Raw genomic sequence first — 21052 nt, forward strand, 5'->3', positions numbered from 1 at the left:
AAGTTTTCATTTTCGCGAATCGCAAATATAATTTGATATATTTGTACCGCTGCCTGGTGGCACTAACAAGGTAATTAGGTACTTTATTGTCAGATTAGATATTTGTTATTAATCTACTAATAAATTAGAGGAACTTTAGGGTACCTAGGCGTTGAACGAAGCTTATACACATGCAAAATGAACAGGACATTAAATTATACCTTTCAATGAGTATTTCGTAAGTAACTCGTAGAAATGTCGACAATGTTCACAGAAGATATGTTAGTCAAAGTAAAGGGAGTGGGTGAAACAGGGTCTACAGTGGTGTACCATTGCTCCAGTAGATAGGTCGAGTAAGTCAACCGTGCTGGCATGCCCCTGCCAGTGCCGAATATCATTGGAGGAAGGAGTTCTGGTTGGCGAAGGGAGGTCGCATCATGTTGTTCTGGCCGAGGGGGGCGAAGTTGTTGTTGAGGAGGTTGGTCTGCATCATGAAGCCCCCCATGGGGGGCATGCTGGGTTGCTGCTGGGGGGCGTGCGCCGGGGAGTTGGGGCTCGACTTGAGCTGGTTGATGGAGGGCGCCGGGCCCGCCTTGGGCGAGCGGGGCGCCAGCAGGTTGTCCACGTCGATGTTGATGGCGCCCGTAGTGTCGGCCCACGTGGCGCCCAGCTTGCTGGCGCCCTTGCTGGCGGGGGCAGGGCCGGCCGCAGGCTGCGGGGCGCCAGACATCGGCTGCAGGAGGCCGACTGGTGTCGGTTGTAGGCCTGTGATTGGTATACATATTATGTTTCATGTTCTATAAAGTAAATGGCTAGTGTGCGAGAAATGATGTCAGTGTAGTTTTGGTTCGTATGTATGTATGTATGTAGTAAGTTTTGCGTTGAGAAGCCAATTCGTCATTTGCAATAGTTTTATTTTTTTCATGTTCTTACTAAAGTGCAGTGTACAATCTCGTCACTGGATGTTGGTGTACATCAGTATAGAATGAAACAACAACGCTCAATAATAATAGTTTTATTGACGGTGGGTATATACAGACACATAGTTCAGGATCGCTACAATACATCGCAATAACATCAAAAAGTAACACAGAGTAACATTGGAATCAGACCGTGGCCAGGCCACCTACCATGTACATTCAGCACGACGCGTACACTTACACCTACTATACACTAACATATCACTCGGCGCTGTCTCCCAGCGTCTTCTCCATGAGCCCCAGCACCTGTCCCGCGAAGACGGCGGCCTCGGACTGCGGCCCGCCCAGCCGCATGGTGAGGTCCACGTTCCGCAGGCAGTCCACCAGCCAGGACCGCAGCTCCATCATGACGTCGAAGAACTCCGCCTTCAGTATACTGGGCGGCACGGCGATGACCACGGCGGCCAGCAGCGACATGACGCCGGTCTGTACCTTGGGCTCCGGGCTGTACCGCATGTACAGCACCACCTTCACCACCTCCCAGCTGTACACCGACACCCGCGGACAGTTCTTCGACGCCAGCACCACGTTCCCCACCACCGACAGGAACTTCAACAGCAAGATGTTGTCCACGTCGTGCTTCAGCGTGTGGTGGCTCAGGGTGAGCTGGTGGTGGCCGAACCCGCCCAGTAGGGGGAAGAAAAAGTAATCCGACACTGCCGCGAAACGATTTTTCTTAGCTTTAGCGAAGGGGTGCGGCCGTATCGTGTGGAAGTACCGCGTCTTGTTGATCAGTCTCCGCCGGATGATCTCCTCGGGCGGTAAGTCTTCCTGCGGCTCGCATATGACTTCCGCCGCGGGCTCGGGTTTGTCTTTCTGCGAGTAGACATCAGCTATCCTATTGACGGCCTCGGCCAGCACGTCCAGCATGAACAGCTTGGTGGCGACGGAGTACCGGCCGATGTCGGTGTGGATGTCCCTGCAGAGGTGCTCGGCCGCCACCTCGGGCCGCTCGCAGACGATGGCCACGCACGTCCGGAACTTTATATTGTCGAAGTCGTCTATCTGGTACTTGGGCTCGAGGTGCACGAACAAGTCTAACAGTTCGATCACTACTTTAACGTCTTCGTCCCGGAGCTGCTTGTTGACGAGTTGCTCGGCGACCTGCAAGCTCCCCTCGAACAGTTCCACGTCGAGCGCGTCCACGATGAGCTCGATGAGGTCCCGCAGGTACTTGGGGTGCTTCCTGGCGGCGGCGGGCGCGTCGTTGGCCATGTCGTACGGCACGAGGTCGTCGTCCGAGTCCAGGTCCTCCTGCTTCCCGTCGAGCGCGTCCAGCTTCACAGATATGATGGTTTTGACGATCTCCTTGGTCTGCTCGGGCCCCTTGACGGCGCAGCTGACCAGCGTGTTGTGCTCCCGGCAGTTCTCGTTGTCGGAGAACTTGCGCGCGATGAAGTCGAGGTTCCGCTTGAGCTGCAGCGGGCGCGGCACGTGGTGGTGGGGCCCGCGGCGGCGGTGCTCGATGAGGCAGCGGTGCGCCAGCTCCGACAGGTTGCGCTGGAGGTCCCTGCACGCGTCGCTCATCTCCTCGTACTCGAACTTCAGCTCGGCCTTCTTGTCGGTGTCCAGCTCGGCCATGATCCGCAGCAGGGTCTCGACGGTGGCCATGCCGACGCAGCGGTACTCGGGCGACAGCACGTCGAGGTGCTTGCCCATGCCGCGCAGCAATATGTTCTTGAGGTCGCTGGTCTTCCAGACGGACTTGGTCCACAGCGACATGGTGACCCGGTAGCGCACGGCCAGGATGAGCAGCTGCGAGATGTACACGTGCTCGGCCAGGCTGCAGGTATTGGCCGGCCGCACGTCGGCCCACACGGTACTGAGGCGCAGGACCAGGTCGCTCACGTTGCTCTCCGAGTGCTTGGTGTACGACAGGTAGTACAGCAGGTTCTCCTGTATCGTCGTGTCCTTGTAGTCTTTGGGTTTCACATAGAAAGGGATCTTGTAACTGAGGATTTCCCTCCAGTCGTTGTTGGTATCGAAGTTGTCCCCGATGACGTTGTATATGATCTGCTGGTCCGCCTTGTAGTCGATGGGGCACCGCCGGAGGAGCACGACACACAGGTACTCGATGGCCTGCCGCGACAGATGGCGCAGCAGCGTCTGTATGAGCTTGCGCTTGACGTACCGGTCGGGGCCCTGCGTCTCGGTCCAGCCCGCCAGGATGTCCACGAAGGTGGCGATGACGGGCGAGTCCCCGCTCATGTAGTAGTTGGTGATGATCTTGGACAGTAGGTGCGCGAGGCACTTGACGTTGTACTGCGCGCCCTGGTGGAAGCTGCTGTCGGACATGAAGTCCATCACTCGGATGACGTGGAACATCAGGTAGTACGAGTAGTTCTCGTGGGAGAAGCCCTTCGGCGTGTGGATCTCGAGTCTGTTGGCGACCCGCTGCGGCAGCGTGGCCAGGAGCTGGACGTAGTTCTCCCAGGCGTGCTGCAGCGCGTAGTAGTCGGCCTCCTCGCAGGGCCGGCTGCAGTCCACTATGGCCGTGAGTATGGCGTCACTCTTGACGTACGCGACCAGCAGGTCGGAGAGAGCCTTCAACGTGACGCTATTGTTCTCAGTCTTGAGCAACCCACAGAGCACGGAGAGTATCTCGTGGCTGAGCTGGAAGCTGTCCTCGACGAGGAAGAGTCCCCGCAGCGGCTGTTCCAGCGCGGGCCAGTGCGGCAGCAGCCCCCGGCCGGCGGCGGCCAGCAGGCGGGAGTACCCGGGGATGTCGGGGCCCTGTAGTGCAGGCGGCTCCGTGGCGCACAGCTTGTGCAGCGTGAGCGGCCCGGGCAGGGCGCACAGTACGGCGCCCAGCGCGGCCTGCAGGCGGGCCAGCTGGGCCTGGCTGGTAATGCGGGGGGTGGCCAGAATGGCCTGCATGGCGAGCTCCACGGCTCGTTGGAGCGGGCTCGGGCTTGTTTCGCCTGCAAATAAAAAATTCCTGAAAGTGTCCAAAACTGTTGGGTACATCTTTATTGGCGCGCATGCACTCGATACGACTCCAAACACGGAGACACCGACACGTAACGGTAGCCGGACGGAATAGGCCGCGCGGGACGAACGACTTGTACGTACGACGTACGGACGATACCACGCGAATTATTGTTCCCGGAAAATAAAATAAAACCAACATTTGAACGCGAGATACGAAAACAACACAAACACAAACCGTAAAAACATCCAAAATATTTCAAACTGAAAACAAAAACACGTAAAAAATACACAAAATTTTAATGTTTTTATAAAATAACGGAAAATAAATATAAAACCGCAAAAACGTGTCAAATGAAATAAATACTTAGGCACTACATACATACATCAGTAAAGTTACTTTATGTGAGCACACACAAAATCAGTATTGTATCTTAACACACGAATAACAATAAAACATACGGATTGCTCAACAAAAATAACCTTAATAAAAATTAATGATATAAATTTAGATATTTTTTTTATTATACTAAACGCTAAATGCCTATAAGTATGTAAATCCTTATTTAATTTTATTTCTTATTTACTTTTACCAGTCCTTTGCGCAAAATTAAAGCAATTTTGAGCAACACTAGCGCAAACAAATGTCATTGAGAAAAAGAAAGATAGCTATGTACACTTCGCTATTGCTTTGTTCACTTTTTATGGCATATACAGAACTGATACAAATATGTACTAGCTTTTGATAACCTCTTGCAAAATGTTGTATACCAATTTAATTTGTACATGTAGTACTAGAGGATAGGACTCGAATGGAATAACTCCAGTTAGAGATCGCAAGTCCCACTATGTCTTGTTTTTTTTCTAAACTGTCCTTTTCGAAAATATTGCAATTAAAGTGAGACATGTGTAGTGTATGTGTAACAGTAGGTGAGTGAGTACGGACCTGGAGTGAGCGTGGGTTGCAGCGTGGTGGCGGCGAGCTGCGAGCTGAGCGCGTCCACGGCACCGAACCCGGGACTCGGGGACAGCTCGCTCAGCAGGTCCACGTTGGACGCAGCAGCTGTGGACATTAACAGTGCATTAGTCATTTGGTTCTAATACTAAGTTTGTAGAATTTAAGTCTTTTTTCACAATGTCTGGATAGCTGATATGTATCAGATAACTTTCAATTAAGAATATAATTTGTATGCACTATCTGTCACATAAGTTTATTGTTTACTTATAAGAAGGTGGTGAAACAGGCGCTTAATTTATTTCGTTTATTGGGTATGATATAACGTGGGTGCAATATATTTGTACCTCATTGAAGTGTATTCGACTTTATTACAAGAACAAAATTAAAAACTTAAATGGATTAATGAGCTTATGAACTGACGCATCATAGCTTAACACTTACAATATAGAAATTAGGATTGGTTTGCGCTAACGACATGAAAAAATCCAACAAATCTCATTAATCTATTGCGGCTACTAGGTAATGCCCGCAGCTTCGCACGCGTGAATTACCGAATTTGTGACTCCATTTTCTAAAATAAATGTAGCCTAATTTACTCCTTAGTACATCAGCTACCTGCCAATTAAAGTCCCGTCAAAATCGGTCCAGCCATTTCAGACATTAGCCGGAAAAACACAGACAGACAAAAACTGTAAAAAATGTTATTTTGGTATATCTTAACTTTGGTATATGTATATGTATCTTTTGGTATATGTAACAAACTGATTATATCAATATTACAACTGATTCTTATGGCATTATAGTACTCGAAGATCCATGATACTACACACATATTATGTGGTGTTCACAATATCTCTTACATTAACCTGAAAAATTGTTATAAAGCGCCATTTTCTATTTCTAAATCAATATATTGCTAGACAACTTACCTGAAGCAGCCGCACTATTGTTACTTGAGCTGAGCAGATTATTGGCCGGCGTCATCAAGTTGCTGCCGATGCCCATTAGGTTATTACTGGGCGCCATGAGGTTATTGGAGGGCGCCATGAGGTTATTGGAGGGCGCCATGAGGTTATTTGAGGGCGCCATTAGGTTATTTGAGGGCGCTATGAGGTTATTTGAGGGCGCCATAAGGTTAGGAGTGGGCGCCAGGTTGGTTCCGGCGCTGAGCAAGTTGTTGGAGTTGTTGTTGTCAGTGAAGGCGCTCGAGAAGTCTGCGAATCCTTCGTTGTTATTCGCGGGAGGACCGAACGCGTTCGTAAAGTCGCCGAATTCATTCGATACTTTGCGAGGAAGGGGCTCTTCCGCTCTGAAATTAACAAATGTTTTTGTAATGTTTCTGTAAAATTTCAGAGATATGAAAATTTTAAACTGTTTACGGTTTATTTAATGTAATACATAGTAAACAACGTCGTGTTACTCTTGATCCTCTTGTCTCCTCTTGAGCTCCGGTTGTCGAAACAAATTGAGTATCCCAGAATGGTTTACATTATTCGATTAAAATGTTGTATGTTTAGGACTGTAGGGCAATATGTATGCAGTAACTGAGTTACCTGGGGTCGAAGTCGTCGAGTACGTCGTTGTGCGGGGCGTGGGTGGCGGGGGCGCAGGTCTTGAACAGGTCGTCCAGCAGCTCCTGCGACTGCGCGGGGGGCGCAGCCTCCGCCGGGCCCGACACACCCGCGCCGCTAGCCGATTGGCCGTATGTCGCTGCCGCGCCTACGGGGGAAATATGGTCAATATTATAGCACTCAATAAAACAAATATGCCTAGTTATCACCTAACTAAGTATAATTTTCACAATAATTATTATTGGCAATAATGAGACAGATGAAATCAAATAAATGTTCAGAAAAAGAAATCGTTCACAATGTCATGAATTTATTTTCCAATTACATATCTAATACAGCATTATAACTGTTTTAAAAAGGCCAATAAGATACCCGTATGTGCCGATACATCCAGCTAATTACAAACAACTTTTCAAATCGAACTCCTTTAACACATTGAACGCCGTGGTGGTCACTGGTGACCGACGTTAGCGGAGGATTTGCCTTCAACAGTTTTCTATTGGCAGTCAAAGACTTAAAGACGATATTTGCATTGTAACACAAATACTGACCGAGGTCAATCTTCTTGACCGGCGTGCTGGGTTTCTGTTTGGCGGGGCTCTTGAGGTTGATGCTGAACGGTTTGTGTGTCCCCCTGTCTCCCCGCTCGGGCCGCTCCCCTCGATCCCCCCGCTCCCCGGGCTCCAGGGACCGAGCTCGAGGTGGACTCGAACTCACTACGTCCGAGTCGCGGTATACGTTCTCTCTGTAGAAAAGAATTTTTGGTTTTAGTTAGTACTATAGCTCAAAATCATTATTAAATAGTTTTATTATATGTACGAGTAGTTGATGAGGGCAGGCTTGATGATCACGTACTATTTACTCTTAAAATAAACCCATTTTTTTCTCGAAAGTATGTATAAGAAGAGGTAAGTACCTGTTAAATATTACATTCAATTTCGGTAGCTTTAGTATGAAATACTTTTGACAAAGGGTGAGCCTATAGCGTCAAAATCAGTATACATTAGTATCTGATTGCTCAGATATCGAACTGTTTGACACCCTTTATAAGGGTAATTATTGGAAACTAGAGAAAATAAAGTATACTAACTTGTGTGGCCTCCTCTCACGATGGTGTCCGTAGTCTCCGTCAGAGTCCTCTCTCTCATACTCATCCTCATCGTTCCTCTCTTTTGGCTCCTCTGTAAAATGGAAAATAATAACTATTAAAACAGCCTAACTTGTATTGAATAGATTAATTTTGATCACTATTTTGGAATATAAGGAGTAACGCCAGTATTATTACACGTAATAAGGGGCGAGACTGTTGCCGCAATCCCAGACTTTATTCCGTTGCAAATTTATTTTAACCTGAAAGGAACAACCGCTGGATGCAACCAAGTCAATGATCAGTAGTGGGCGTCTTATTGCTGATATGATGAAAAGAATAATACTACGATAGTTGCCCATCGTGCTTGCGATGACTTAACATAGTCAGAAGAATATGTGTCGTGTAGTATCAGGTTAAAGCGGCGTGTTATACAGTAGTAGAACATCAGTAGTATACGGACCCCAGTTCCCGCTGCGGTCGCTGTACTCGCCCCAGGCGCCGGAGCCGCCGCGCATGCCCATCACCACCGCGTCCGAGGACATGCCTGCAACAACCATTCAGTTATTCATTTTATTTAACACTTTCTTGATTTTTTTATGGAATAAGCCAGTAAACGAGCAGACGGATTACCCGGATTACATTAATGGTAAGCAATTGCCACCGCCCATGGACACTTGAAACATCAAAGGTGACAACAAGTGCGTTGTCGGCCTTTAGGGGGTTAGGAATTTAAGGGTTGTTGGGGAATCAGGGATTGGGAAGATTGAGAAGGGGGTAATTGGGCCTCCAGTAACCTCACTCACACAACGCAAGCGTTGTTTCACGTCGGTTTTCTGCTCGGCCGTGGCAACAGTCCGGTCGAGCCGGCTAAGCAGTGCCGAAGCATGGCTCTCCCAAACTTAAACTTGTTTGTATTAGCTTTGAATGAATGACGTACCTATATACTTGTCCTTGTTTTTCTTCGCCTTCTTTCTCTCCTCGCGCAGTTTCTCATCGTCCTGTATGAAGTCTATCAGTTCTCGCACTTTGTGCCTTATGTTTATACCCTGAAAGTTTATTGGCAATAATCAGTATACATATTGATATTATGTTTGTGCTTTTTAATGAATAATGAATTGTAAATATTCATGTTTTGGCTTTTATTATTTAAGATAGCCATATCCGGCTTTTGTGCAAAGAAGGTACTTTAGAATACAATATATTTATTCTGTAACTCTCAATAACAGTGTCCTACCTGGGAAACAATCTCTTTGAATGGTAGTATCAGGTCCAATGGTGGTATCTCACCTGATCTTTCCCAACATCGTCGACGTATGTGTAGTTCTCGAGCGAGCGCAGATCGTAGATGTGTTCCCGCGCCGACGTCACGACGCGCTCCGACCCGTTGCGCACCAGGTAGCTCAGCAGTAGCAAGCACTGCAACGCGACAACACGGGTGTTTACATACATACATACATGCTTACAGGCGTTGTTGCCTGGATGTTGACACGTTAACAACACACATACCTATCTTCTGATTCACTCTTCTAGCGGATATTGTAAAAGTCGATCAAAACATTACATATTTGACGTAGACCAGGCAGCAGCACTCTCTGTCAAGCCTGAACCTTTTTAATAACGATCTGCAACCATGCTGGCTTACTAATGAACAGCATGCACCTATTAATGTGAGATTTAGAAATAGTTTAACTACATTTTCCTAGGGACATGAACTATAAACTGACTTTGGATGCACTGATGGTGCGGTGGCTGCCGCACAACGTGTAGCGGGTTCCATTCCCGCACGGAGCAACTCTTTGTGTGATCCAAAATTCTTAATTCGGGCCTGGGTGTCATGTACCCATGAATTTGTATGTTTGTAAACGCACCCACGACACATGAGAAAATCCTAGTGTGGAGCAACGTTTATTAAAAAAATATAAGTTCAGAATTTCTCATTTTCTCAATGTGAACAGCAAACGCCACATAACATAACAAGTGATGAGTGAGTGCGGAAGTCCTTACATGTACCAAAAATAACAACAAACAATTTCCATCATATAGAAAACAAAGAGAAGGGCTACACGAGCTACATCGTTAGGGTCGCGATGACAAATACATTCCACGAGCATCAAGTGTTCAGTGTACCTAGTACACACGACTAGAGAACACATCAAGCTATACAGAACCAGTATAAACTGACCGTCCAATGTTAGGAAGGCTCATATACAGTGAGGAAATGATAAACTGGTTTGTATAGGTCGAAGTGTAGTCGTGTATACATTGGACGATCTCCAACAACTTACTAATGAGTTTTACAATCAATTGCAATGACTGCGCTTAGTCTGCGAGCCTTCGATAATGTGTTTTATCATTTATATCTTATGTTTAAACAGTTTTTGGGTTTTTTAATGAGGTAATTCATTATCAGTAGTAGCTACTTGGCCCCCAACATAGATTGTTTTATCATAGAATTACAATTGTAATTAAATCAACAGTCTTCCATTTTTTATGCAATAGGGGTCACCTGATGCTAAACGATCAGTGCCGCCCATGGACACCCGCAAAACCAGAGGAGTCACAGGTGCGTTGCCGGCCTTTTAAAAAGGAATACGCTATTTTCTTGAAGGTTTGAGCTTTTGTCTTAACGACAAGACAATAATATGTCTTCTATCATTCATCATAAACTGCGATATAGTACAGTAATTTATTTAACTGAATTCATTTGTTACATTCTACCTATGCACCAAGCTTTATCAAAATTAATCCAGTACATTACGTGTAGAAGTTTAACAGATAGACAAACAGTTACTTTTTACAATAACAACATTAAGGTAGATTCAGTGCCGATAGTCGTATCTGCTAATGGCCTCATAGCCAAAAGCTTCGACCAGCACCTGAGTAGGCTAACGTTAGACGGTTGGATCAAGAGCCTGATGCAGAAGGCAATACTTCTGGACACCGGGAGCTTGGATTTATCCCATTACTGATGGGTTACTGCTTTTATTTTTAAATGTTTTATTTTTAAATTAAATATTTAAAAATCTATTCAAGAAGTAAGCTAAATAAATATATGAAAATAATAACATTAAGGAAGAGATTTCACTTTCATTCACATCAGCTTGCTCCAATAGGTGACACCGTTCATTTTACTCATACTTTGAATGAAGCGTGTGTTGTGTCGCCATTGGTCACACAACACCGTGCATAATTGCCTGGTTGGTGGCATTGAATGTACGAGTAATGAGTTAGCGTATCGCGGATACCGGTACACGGGCTGTTATCTACGCAACCATAAGGTGTCTGTGGAACGTATTGTAATTAGGTACTTTTTTTTTTGAGGCGGGAAAGTCATTCAGTGACTCCTTTACCACTAGTCTTAAGATAGAAAAGCTCAAACCTTCAAGAAATTGGCGTAGTTATTCCTCTTTAAAAGGCCGGCAACGCACCTGTGACAATTTTTTTTTTTTTTGAGGGGGAATATCATCCAATGACTTTTCCCGCCTTGGGCGAGGCGAGTGGGAGTGTCAGACTCTTACTGACTAAAAACCACCCCGTTCCTTCTCCTAATTTTCGAGCCGGAGCCCCGGTAAACCCGCTAGGTAGTCCGCAGCTCCGGATCAGGCATCAGCCCTACTGGGCCCCATCTGGTAATTAGGTTTTTGGATGTGGGTGTTTCCTCAAAAAACTTTAACTTTTATTTAACAAATCGTTATTAAGCACTAGCAAACCCGGCGAACTCCGTTTCGCCACCAGGCTTCACTTATTTTTGTATCAGAGATGGGATATAAACCTCACAGGGCCCGAGACCTTCCCAACGAATGCAAAACCGTGGAAATCGGTTCGTGTCTTCTGGAGTTATAGCGACAGGAAGGAAAACCCGACTTATTTTAATATAATAGATTTTGGTTGCTTATCCTTATTTTTATTGGATTGGTTGAGAGCAGTGTCACAGCTTAATTTATTGAAACCAAATTTTGTATTTCAATCGTTAGAATTGTTCAGTTTTGGTTGAGGATAATGACGCCATAAACTTTTTGCGATTTTTTTTTTTTGAAGAATTGCCCATTGTTATATTTTTACGTAGTGTTCTTACAGTATTAGGGATATTACATAATTTGTACAATTTATCCACTATGTAATTAGTCTAATGTAATTAGGGAGTGAGCTCTTGCCAAACTTTGCGAGTTACTCCCGAAACAACCCAATAAAAAACAGAGTATCTGCTCGCTTTGGATACTGAAGCTAAACTAATAACAAGCTTAAAGCATTTGATCAATGAGACTGTCAAGAGCCACGAAAGGGGTTTACACCCTCTTACGGTACTACATTTTATACTAGTAGGGATAGGAAATATACTGTTATCTAAGCAGTACACAGTTGCTCTCCTATTTTCATAATAGATGTGGCTATTACCTTGTATGTGCGTCGCCAATGCGAGCGGTTGTCGTGCAGCATGCGGCGCCACAGCATGGACATGACCTCGGGGAAGTGCTCGTACGTGAAGGTGGCCAGCGCCAGCTCCTGCATCTGCTGGCCCGTGGGGCCCCACGCCTCGTCCGACGTCGCCTCGCGCACCTTGCCCTCCACCTCCGTGTAGTTCATCACTACATTTGTGCTGTAACAAATGTTCGTATGTTAGCTAAAGTGAGTTTTTAAAGTTTAAATGGTGACTAACTACCTGACTTAAAACTGTGTAATTATATCTTAGAAGAATTACAGTAAACACATTTCTACAGCTAATTGACGTGATGAATAGCTTCATCATCATAATCGACTTGGATAATATTAACAACACGGCTGTATAGCTCTATTTTAAGGGAGGAAATCATCCTATGACTTCTCTAGTCTTGGGTGAGGCGAGTGTCAGACTCTTACTGACTAAAAACCACCCTGTTCCTAATCCTGCTTTTCGAACCAGACTCCGGTAAGCCCGCTAGGTAGTTTGCAGCACCGGAACTGTATAGTCCCTCCATAAATGCCTACTAACCCTAGCATTTGTACTTGTATTGTATCAACCAGTTATATGACGAGCTATCAGCTAGTTATCTTCTAGAAGAATTCTATATTGCATCATCTCAAGAAGAAAGTGCAGAAGCACTATTTTCAAAACAACATCGCCTGACTTTCGCATATTGTGCAGTTATTAATGTGCAATAGGGATCTAAATGAAGCGATCAAACGAACGACCCACTTGCATCGTAACCTACCACAATTGTCAATCAGGGACAAATAAATAAAACTTGTTACGATAACAAATTAGGTGCAAGTGCTATCTGTGGAAGCAATCATGTTACGGCCGCGCGAAGACAAACGCGATTTTTGATAAAAACATAGTCACTCTCTGATAACATTGTATCTGCATTATAAATAACAAAATAACATTGCGTGTGATTCTTAGATTTGGGATAAAGATCAGGTATTTATCGATAAATACTTTTTGTATCATATTTCGTCTTGTTAATTCTGGTCTGGTATCAGATAGCTTATCATTGCAAAATCCTATGGGGCGGGATTTCATCTTGATACGGATACATATTGGAGATAAGCTACGTCACTTGTACCGGAATACATGACGTGTTTCACCTAGACTAGACAATGGTCAGTTCGCGCAGCCGCATTGAGGTCTAGACTAATCTATTAGTAGCATGTGTCATAAAGTCTTATACTTTTGGAAATATCAAGCACAAGAGCACGTTGGAAGTTAAAGGCTTCAAGATGGACAACTTACAATAATTAAAATAACGCTAAAATTAACCATCACACATCTTTAACTCAAAACAAAGATATACATAGAAAAACATTTTTAAACTCTTATTAACAATAAAAACTAACTATACTTATAATAGAGAAACTTTATAGAGATCACTAATCAACTTAGCTAGTATCATTTTAATTGGAACCTGATTCTCGCCGCCCACAGACACGACAACCACGTGGGCACAACTTCATTCACAACGAGAACTTAGAAGAAAGTAGTCTAACCTTATTGCACCTCCTCAGTGTCACCAGCTGCCACACTGCACAGATTCCTACCTCGAACGTTGCGGACGTTGCCATCATTGATGCGAATACCTCCTAACCCGGTCGCATCTAGAGGCATTTTACTATAAAAACCGATATTTTAACCGCACTAATATTAATGAAAATAGAATCAAAGGTATCTGGGGTCACAAATCACGCAAGACCTGATTAACCGTATCCATTAAACTGCACGAATATGGGAGTTATTGATTCAGATGAGACCTAAGTACTTACGTATGTATGTACTATGTATGGATGCGTAGATATTACAAGTGCACCAGTACGCTACACCTGCGCTATCCGAAATTGATTTATGCGCGGGACGTCACGATTGCGAAACGATTCCCTTTTTTATTTATTGCAGCGGCCATATTGGATGGAACTGTCGGTGCATCATTGTTTGAGGGATGCTGTAAGATTTGTATTTGAAGCTTTCGCTTGATGATGTATTGATATTGGTCCAATTAGAAACAATTATGGAATCCAGAATCTTGTCACAGGTTGGAGTAACAACAATCGTATCTTTGAGTAATCAAGGATAAAGATTTCTTATTCAATTTTGGGAGGCTGTTAATAATTACCAGTATATAGAAAAAAGAGAACACAAAACAGATGAGCTACTTAATTTGTACGTAGGTATAGATAGGAACAGCTTGAGAATTTAATAATCCCAAGTCTTTTCCGAATCAAGGGCTGAACTCACTATCTCGTAATCAGCAATTACAGTAGCCTTATTTAACATCATAAATGAACACCGATTTACTCATTACACAGTGTATTCACATTTATTTAGTGATGTCATTTGTAAATAAAACAGAATGAGAGTAAAAAATATAAGTGCCTAATAAAACGTAATTTACCGAGTGTAATAAAATGACTTTTCCTTTAACATTTCAATGATTTTATCACACAATGCGGGATTGAGTTTCATTTCGAGTATTTTTCTTAATTACTCTTCAACTTAGTTCTCGTTTCTAAATGAACAATCGATTAGAATCGATTTTTCGACTCGTTAGCTGTCGTAATTACACATTTTCCTTCCTTGTTTGCAGACAGGCAAAATTAAAAGTTTTCAATAGTTGTAGACTTTAATTATAATCATCGCAATTAATTTAATGATTTGATCGAAATTCATTTACATACTTGGGTAACTTCAATCTCCGTATTGAGAATAGATAAGCAGTAAGGTATACCCCAAGGGAGCCTGTCGTAATGCAACTTTCCACTGCACTATGCGTCATACTTTCTTAATGAGTAATCAGGGCTTATTTGGAAGTAAAAAGTAATTGAACCAAACATACAGTAGGCAGCTCTATAGGTGAAGGGGAAATTGACAGTTTAATATGAACAGCTGAGCCTATAGCCATATATTATCCTGGTCATCATAGTCAGTTTCCATCCACTCTTGGACATAGGCTTCTTAAAGGCTATTCCAGCCTCCGTACTATATCCGGAGCTGCGGACTACCTAGCGGGTTTACCGGGGCTCCGGCTCGAAAAGCAGGAGTAGGAACGGGGTGGTTTTAAGTCAGTAAGAGTCTGACACTCCCTCTCGCCTCGCCTAAGGCGAGAGAAGTTATTGGATGATTTTCCCCCCTCAAAAAAAAGCCTCCGTACTATTACGGAGAAACCCAAAAATATTTGCCCTGACCAGGGATTTGAGTGAGAGACCCTTTGCTAGGCCACTCGGCCCAGTAACTTCTTGGTCTAGAATAGTTTAGTAACGCATTATTAGTAGTATAGCATAGGCTAAACCGTATTGGTAGATGATACTAGTGAAGGGGCTCTCACTCACATGGTCAGCATGTGGTTTAGTGATGGAGGGGAAAGAGAGAGGTATTTCGTAACTATGAAGAAGATTATTTACAAGGTCACATAGGTAAACTATAGTTCAGATCTTTCAACATATAGGTGGTCTTTTAGCATTCCAAATTGCTGTGATGTAGGTAAATCTAGCATATGGGTAAAGTTGTTTTCCTTATAGGATAGTTAGATACTCCAAAAATGTGGGGAATCCTTTAAGTTTCTGTTTTGAGGGAGGAAAATCATCCAATGACTTTTCCTGCCTTGGGTGAGGCATGTTACAGAAGTATTAAGGATTGTATCAGAAGACTCTGCAAAGCTATTCTGTAACTGTGATATCAAACCTTTCGAAGTAAGTTCTCACAACCAATGACATGGCGGCTTGCGATCGAGTTCACAGCGATCTTTCGAATTGAAAGTTACAGAATAGCCTAGCTGTAGTCACTACTGACCACTATGGGACAAATGTATCTGTTTGTTTTTTGTGTAAGTATGTAGTGTATTGTTCAGTTTGTGTATAGTAAATCGACCTGCATCGTCCGCACGCAACACCGAGATCAACAAGTGACTCGCACACGAGTGGTTATGCAACACACGCCAGTGAAAGGTTACACCAAGGTGAACGCTGCAATCCTGCGAAGTTTTTGGTCAATTGTGACCAGTACAACTATCTATATACACAGATATAAAATACGGGTATAATAAGTACATATTTAATTTATGTAGCGACTCCGACACCCACTATTTTTCGATTAAAAATACGGGTATAATAAGTACATATTTAATTTATGTAGCGACTCCGACACCCACTATTTTTCGATTAAAACGACTATTTATATGGTTGCATGGCTAGCGCAGTGGTTTGGCGAACGTCTGCAACGCAGCGTGTTGCGGGTTACATTATTTCTACACGTGATTCTCAAGTTGTTGTTCCTGGTCTGGGTGTAATGTGAATGTACCTATTTGTATTTGTAAACATACATTAGAAGTCATGACACAGGCGATAAATTGTCTATGAGGAAATGTAAGTTTACTTAGGGAAAAGCCGCCAAGCAAAACATTAGCGCAGGAAATTACAAGGTATTAGGTAACTAGATGCCAATGAGCCATATTTATTCAGTGAACAGAATACAAATTACCGCCTACATGTGAATATTCAAAACTAATAGAATGCACGAATTGATCACATTCATTTTGTTTATAAATCTATCTATCTGACTTGAATACTTAATATTAAAAATTCAAGAAGATTTATTATAACTTTACAACATTAAACATTCCGTATGACTAGTACCTACATTAAATTACCCATTAAATCTATTTACCTGCCTCATTTAAACACTGGATTATGTTTACTACTTATAGGGAAAAAATTATGTATTAAGTACCTAGTTAGAATTGATGATTGCTGAAAATAAATATTGTATAGTCTATGTACATGTAATTAGGTAGATACTACTTATATGGTGCCTGTCATATTTATTTTCCCCCTATGGTGTATTTAATAGATATTGCTTTGAGGCATTAAGTGAACCAAATCTCTTTTACTGTAATGAGGATTCAAATAATAACATTCAAGGGAACAGAGAGTGAGTACCTAGAAAAGAAGGATCTTTCAACCAGACGAGGTGATTGTGGCTTTCTGCCCAACTGTTGTTTGTTGGGATTTTCTATCCATGTTTATTCACTTGTAAATTTAACATGTGTGATGTAAAATTTTATAACATCCTTAGTTGATTTCTTCGTCGACCGCCTATATGTTGAGACCATAACATCAAAAATGCACAATTACTAACACATTTGTAAAGAAATTAGTAAGGCAAGTTTACCTCAACTCAATTCAGTATAACTGAACAGTCATATTATAATTCACACAATTCATTATGTATTTCCAATAAAACATTAATTAAACAATTCACTGATTTTCCTGAAGCTGTTTTACAAACAATACATTAAAATTAAAACTTAACTAAGTACAGCGATAAAAGTTTCCTCAAATAGATAAAATCTTATTGGTTTAATTGCAGTATTAATTTTATATTACAACACAGCTACCTATTTCCCAAAATGTAGAAGGTAGTATTATTGTTTACTTATGATAATGTGTGACATTGCATTCTGATTGGTGATGGTTCAATGACCTTGTAGATATTAATAAAACTTTTAGCTAATAGAGAGTGGGCAACAACTGACTGAGCTGTCATTTGTTAAGGCATTGCTTGCCGACAGGAAACTGTTGTTATTTTTATGAAATAGGGAGCAAGCTTCACCAACATCAGCAACACCAGACGAGTCACAGGTTCGTTGCCGGCCTTTTAAGAAGGAATACGTTTTTTTATTTACTGTTGAGGCCAAGTCCTCCACTATTGTGGCAAAACTAACACAGTTGAATACAGTTTATTAAGAATCTTGTTAGTGTTTAAGTTATGCTTAAGAGAAGTGGTGTTGCTGTTGAAGTGTGGCCAACACTGGATGTTCTCCAAAACAAGATTAGTAAAACAAAGACCATTCCAGATTCCAGATCCACTCATCTATTGTTGGATGTATGCCAGTAACTTGGAACAATAAGATACTGTGCCCAGCAGATCAACCTACACCTTTCTGTGAAATATATTTATTTGATTTTCAACTTTAATACTTTGATATAGAGTCAAAATTCCAATGAAAAAAGTTTACCATAGGTTGACTTGCTGAGTAAGTCAAGCTACCTCATTACCTTCCACAGATGTCCAGATTGGCAACTCATAATACAACTGTACAAATAAATAAATATGGCAACTGTACAAATAATTTATTTAGTTTTTTAAGTACTTTAATTATTCAATTCATTGCCTCCATAGTAGTTATAATTATCATTTCCCTGCATACCAGTGGTCACCAGTTGATTGTATCAATGGTGAAACTCTCATTTCAAGGTTGAACTATTTAGTTGAATTGCTCATGTGTTGCCATGTGGCACTGTTGTCGTAATTTGTATTTTTTTAACCATAGTAGTAAATGTAACTGATTAAATTATGTAATACTAGCTTCTGCTAGCGGGTTCATCAGCATTCCAGTGGGATAAAAAGAATCCTTGTGTTATTCCAGACCATAATCTACCCTTGTTTTAAATTTCATCCCGATCCCTTTAGCCGTTTTGATGTGATTGAGTTACAAACATACACATAAACTTTCACATTTATAATATTAATAAGATGAAATTTAATTGAATTGTGCACTTTAACTTGAAATATAGTTAAATCTGTTTTATTTGGTAATTGATCAGGACAGAATTATTGTTACAAGTTTGGATTTAAAAGTAACATTCCAGTAATTTTGAAAGTACCCTCAATGCACACCCACATGCAAGAAATTTGTCACTGTCTCCTAAAATAGCATGGATAATGACAATATTATGTATATGTACTATACTATACACTTACAAAGTAAATATTTCAGTGTAACATGCATTTAAAATGTATGGGTTTTTACACAGATTGTAAACATCTTGTTATCTCATTCAGGAATCTGTATGCAATGTTTACAATGTCATGCGGGTAGTTATATTATTTTCCAATTGGTTGACTATAATGTTGCTGTGAATGTGAGACATTATAAATCAATTGTTTCTTCAGTACACAATGTTTAGCTATTTTTATAGGTTTTATCCAATCATAAATATCATAATAATACTAGCTTTCCGCCCGCGGCTTCGCCCACGTGTAATTCGGTTATATATAGCGTTTTTTTTTCTTCCACAGGCTGAAATCTTGTTACAACTGAGTTACAAAGTATACCTAGTCAGGATCTGATGATGGTATTCCAGGGAAATCAAGGGCAAACCTCAAATTTACAGGCAATTACGTTTTTGACAATTTCATAGATCTGTTTAAGTATTTGCGTCTGATAGTCATCATCCCATGTGAATGAGCTGATGATGGAAGGTACAACTCCTCAACGGTTAGGAGTTGAAAGAAAATTCTTACGAAGTTATACGTACATGTGAGGTTGACCTGATAATAAGAAGTAAATCTCATTAACGTTAAGAATTTAGGTGAAAATGGATGCGGACAAATTTCGTCTCTTCACTTGTTTCCTTTTAGCTGTTTGTATGGGTAGTGTTAACACAAAATAGGGATTTAAAGGCGTGATGTTATTAATGTTATGCATGTATGTACATAATTATGTATGTTAAAGAGACGACTGAAAGTTGTCATACAAAGTCTTTTTTTTTTAAGGATGGGAAATCATCAAATGACCTCTCCCGCTCTGGGTGGAACGGAAGGGAGTGTCAGACTTTTACTGACTAAAACCCACCTCGTTCCTTCAGTTGCCCTTTGCGTTCCGGGGCCACGGTATCTCGTTAGAACTTTCCCGCAGCCCCGGCTCAGTTTATCCCGTTTCCCCCCTTGGGGGTTGACATTTCAAAAATCCCTTCTTAGTGCTCACTTATGTTACTAAAGGAACCTCTGTTCAAAATCTCAGACTCCTATACCGAGCGGTTTCGGCTGTGCGTTAATAAATCAGTCACCCAATCGCACCCCTAAATCACGATTGGAGGGTAGTTTGAAAAAACTTATAATGTCAAACATATTTACTTGCCTATGTACGTGTTCATGCCAAGTTTCAAGTTTATAAACCCAAGGAATAAGATTTTTCATAGAAACGTTTTTACCCCATTTCCCCCCTTGTGGGTTGAATTTCCAAAAATCCTTTCTTAGTGCTCCCTTACATATCCCAAGGAACCTACATTCCAAATTTCAGCTGTCTACGACCAGTAGTTTCGACTGTGCGTTGTCTGTCAGTCAGTCACTCAGTAACGGAAGAGTTTTATATATATAGATGATTGAGGGAATGTGGCTTGTTTTATGATGCATGCATGTAAAGATTGATGATTGTCGGTACAGCCACAAGTTAGAAATAGTAACTCGAATCATGCTCGTTCACATTTCACTGCGTCAGTCTATTTTAATAAGAGAAAAGGTGATGTAAACACAATCTTATAAGACTATTTAGTATGAAATTAGATTTTAATTTTTAACCCTGTCTTCTAACAGTTGCCGAAGTACTTTTTTTTTAAAGTGGTGACAAATATTAATATTTAACCTAACTCGTACACAACAAATATATCAATCGGATCTGATATTCTAATAAGAAGTAAATTGGTTTACTAATCGCAGCCCTAGTATGAAGCTAGACATTAACTAATTACTTGTTTTATCAGTTTGTACCTGGATTTTGCCGCCCAAATACAAATAAATCGAGAAACCGGTCGCTAATCTACCACATTCATTAGGCAAACCGCTGATAACGTTTATTTTCAGTGCATTTCGTCCATACACTCCCAGCTTCATTCATTATTCCAATAAGAATATTTAGCACTAAAAACATCTTGATTTATTCATGTCAAATATTAAATACCACAAGATCTACGTCAATCTGCTATCAAGGTTCGCAAAAACTCCAATAAATAACCATATTAGTGAAACAGATTGCTGTAATTTACATAAAAATTAACAAAAACGTTGGTAAGACTTACACTTTATCCGCCAACTCCCGAACTTTCCACATGCTTATAAAACGGTCCATTTTGCTGTTTATCAATAAAAACGATATTCAAAACACAAAATCACTATAATTTAATATGCGATAACATAAAAATTAACTAAAAACTCGCTCTGATGATTTGGCTGACATTCTTGCAAAATGGCGAGTGGTGAAATGTTGCCAGAGCAAGAAATAAATAAGTAACTAAAACTTGT

General features: G+C 41.9%; 1 protein-coding gene across 1 annotated transcript; it reads right to left on the reverse strand.

The window, feature by feature from the left end:
- Nucleotides 1-978: 978 nt before the first annotated feature.
- On the reverse strand, nt 979-21019 carry LOC118270237 (telomere length regulation protein TEL2 homolog). Its single transcript, XM_035585692.2, has 11 exons — nt 20830-21019; nt 11902-12103; nt 8794-8922; nt 8444-8552; nt 7967-8050; nt 7507-7597; nt 6968-7161; nt 6399-6564; nt 5775-6154; nt 4834-4950; nt 979-3880 (listed from the first exon to the last, which is right to left on the reverse strand). Exons 1-11 carry the CDS (start codon nt 20877-20879, stop codon nt 1161-1163), a joined length of 4242 nt encoding a protein of 1413 aa, XP_035441585.2. The 5' UTR covers nt 20880-21019; the 3' UTR covers nt 979-1160.
- Between the last annotated feature and the right edge of the window lie 33 nt (nt 21020-21052).

Source organism: Spodoptera frugiperda, chromosome 13 (assembly GCF_023101765.2).
Source record: "Spodoptera frugiperda isolate SF20-4 chromosome 13, AGI-APGP_CSIRO_Sfru_2.0, whole genome shotgun sequence".
Lineage (NCBI taxonomy): Eukaryota > Metazoa > Arthropoda > Insecta > Lepidoptera > Noctuidae > Spodoptera > Spodoptera frugiperda.

Bases quoted from the DNA above. Each gene is read 5' to 3' on its own strand.
- LOC118270237 (XM_035585692.2), bottom strand. From the start codon at position 20,879: ATGGACCGTTTTATAAGCATGTGGAAAGTTCGGGAGTTGGCGGATAAA. The intron at 12,104-20,829 runs GTAAGTCTTACC...CATTTGTTACAG, and splicing joins CGGGAGTTGGCGGATAAAGT to CACAAATGTAGTGATGAACT. The intron at 6,565-6,967 runs GTCAGTATTTGT...TTTCCCCCGTAG, and splicing joins GGTCAAGAAGATTGACCTCG to GCGCGGCAGCGACATACGGC.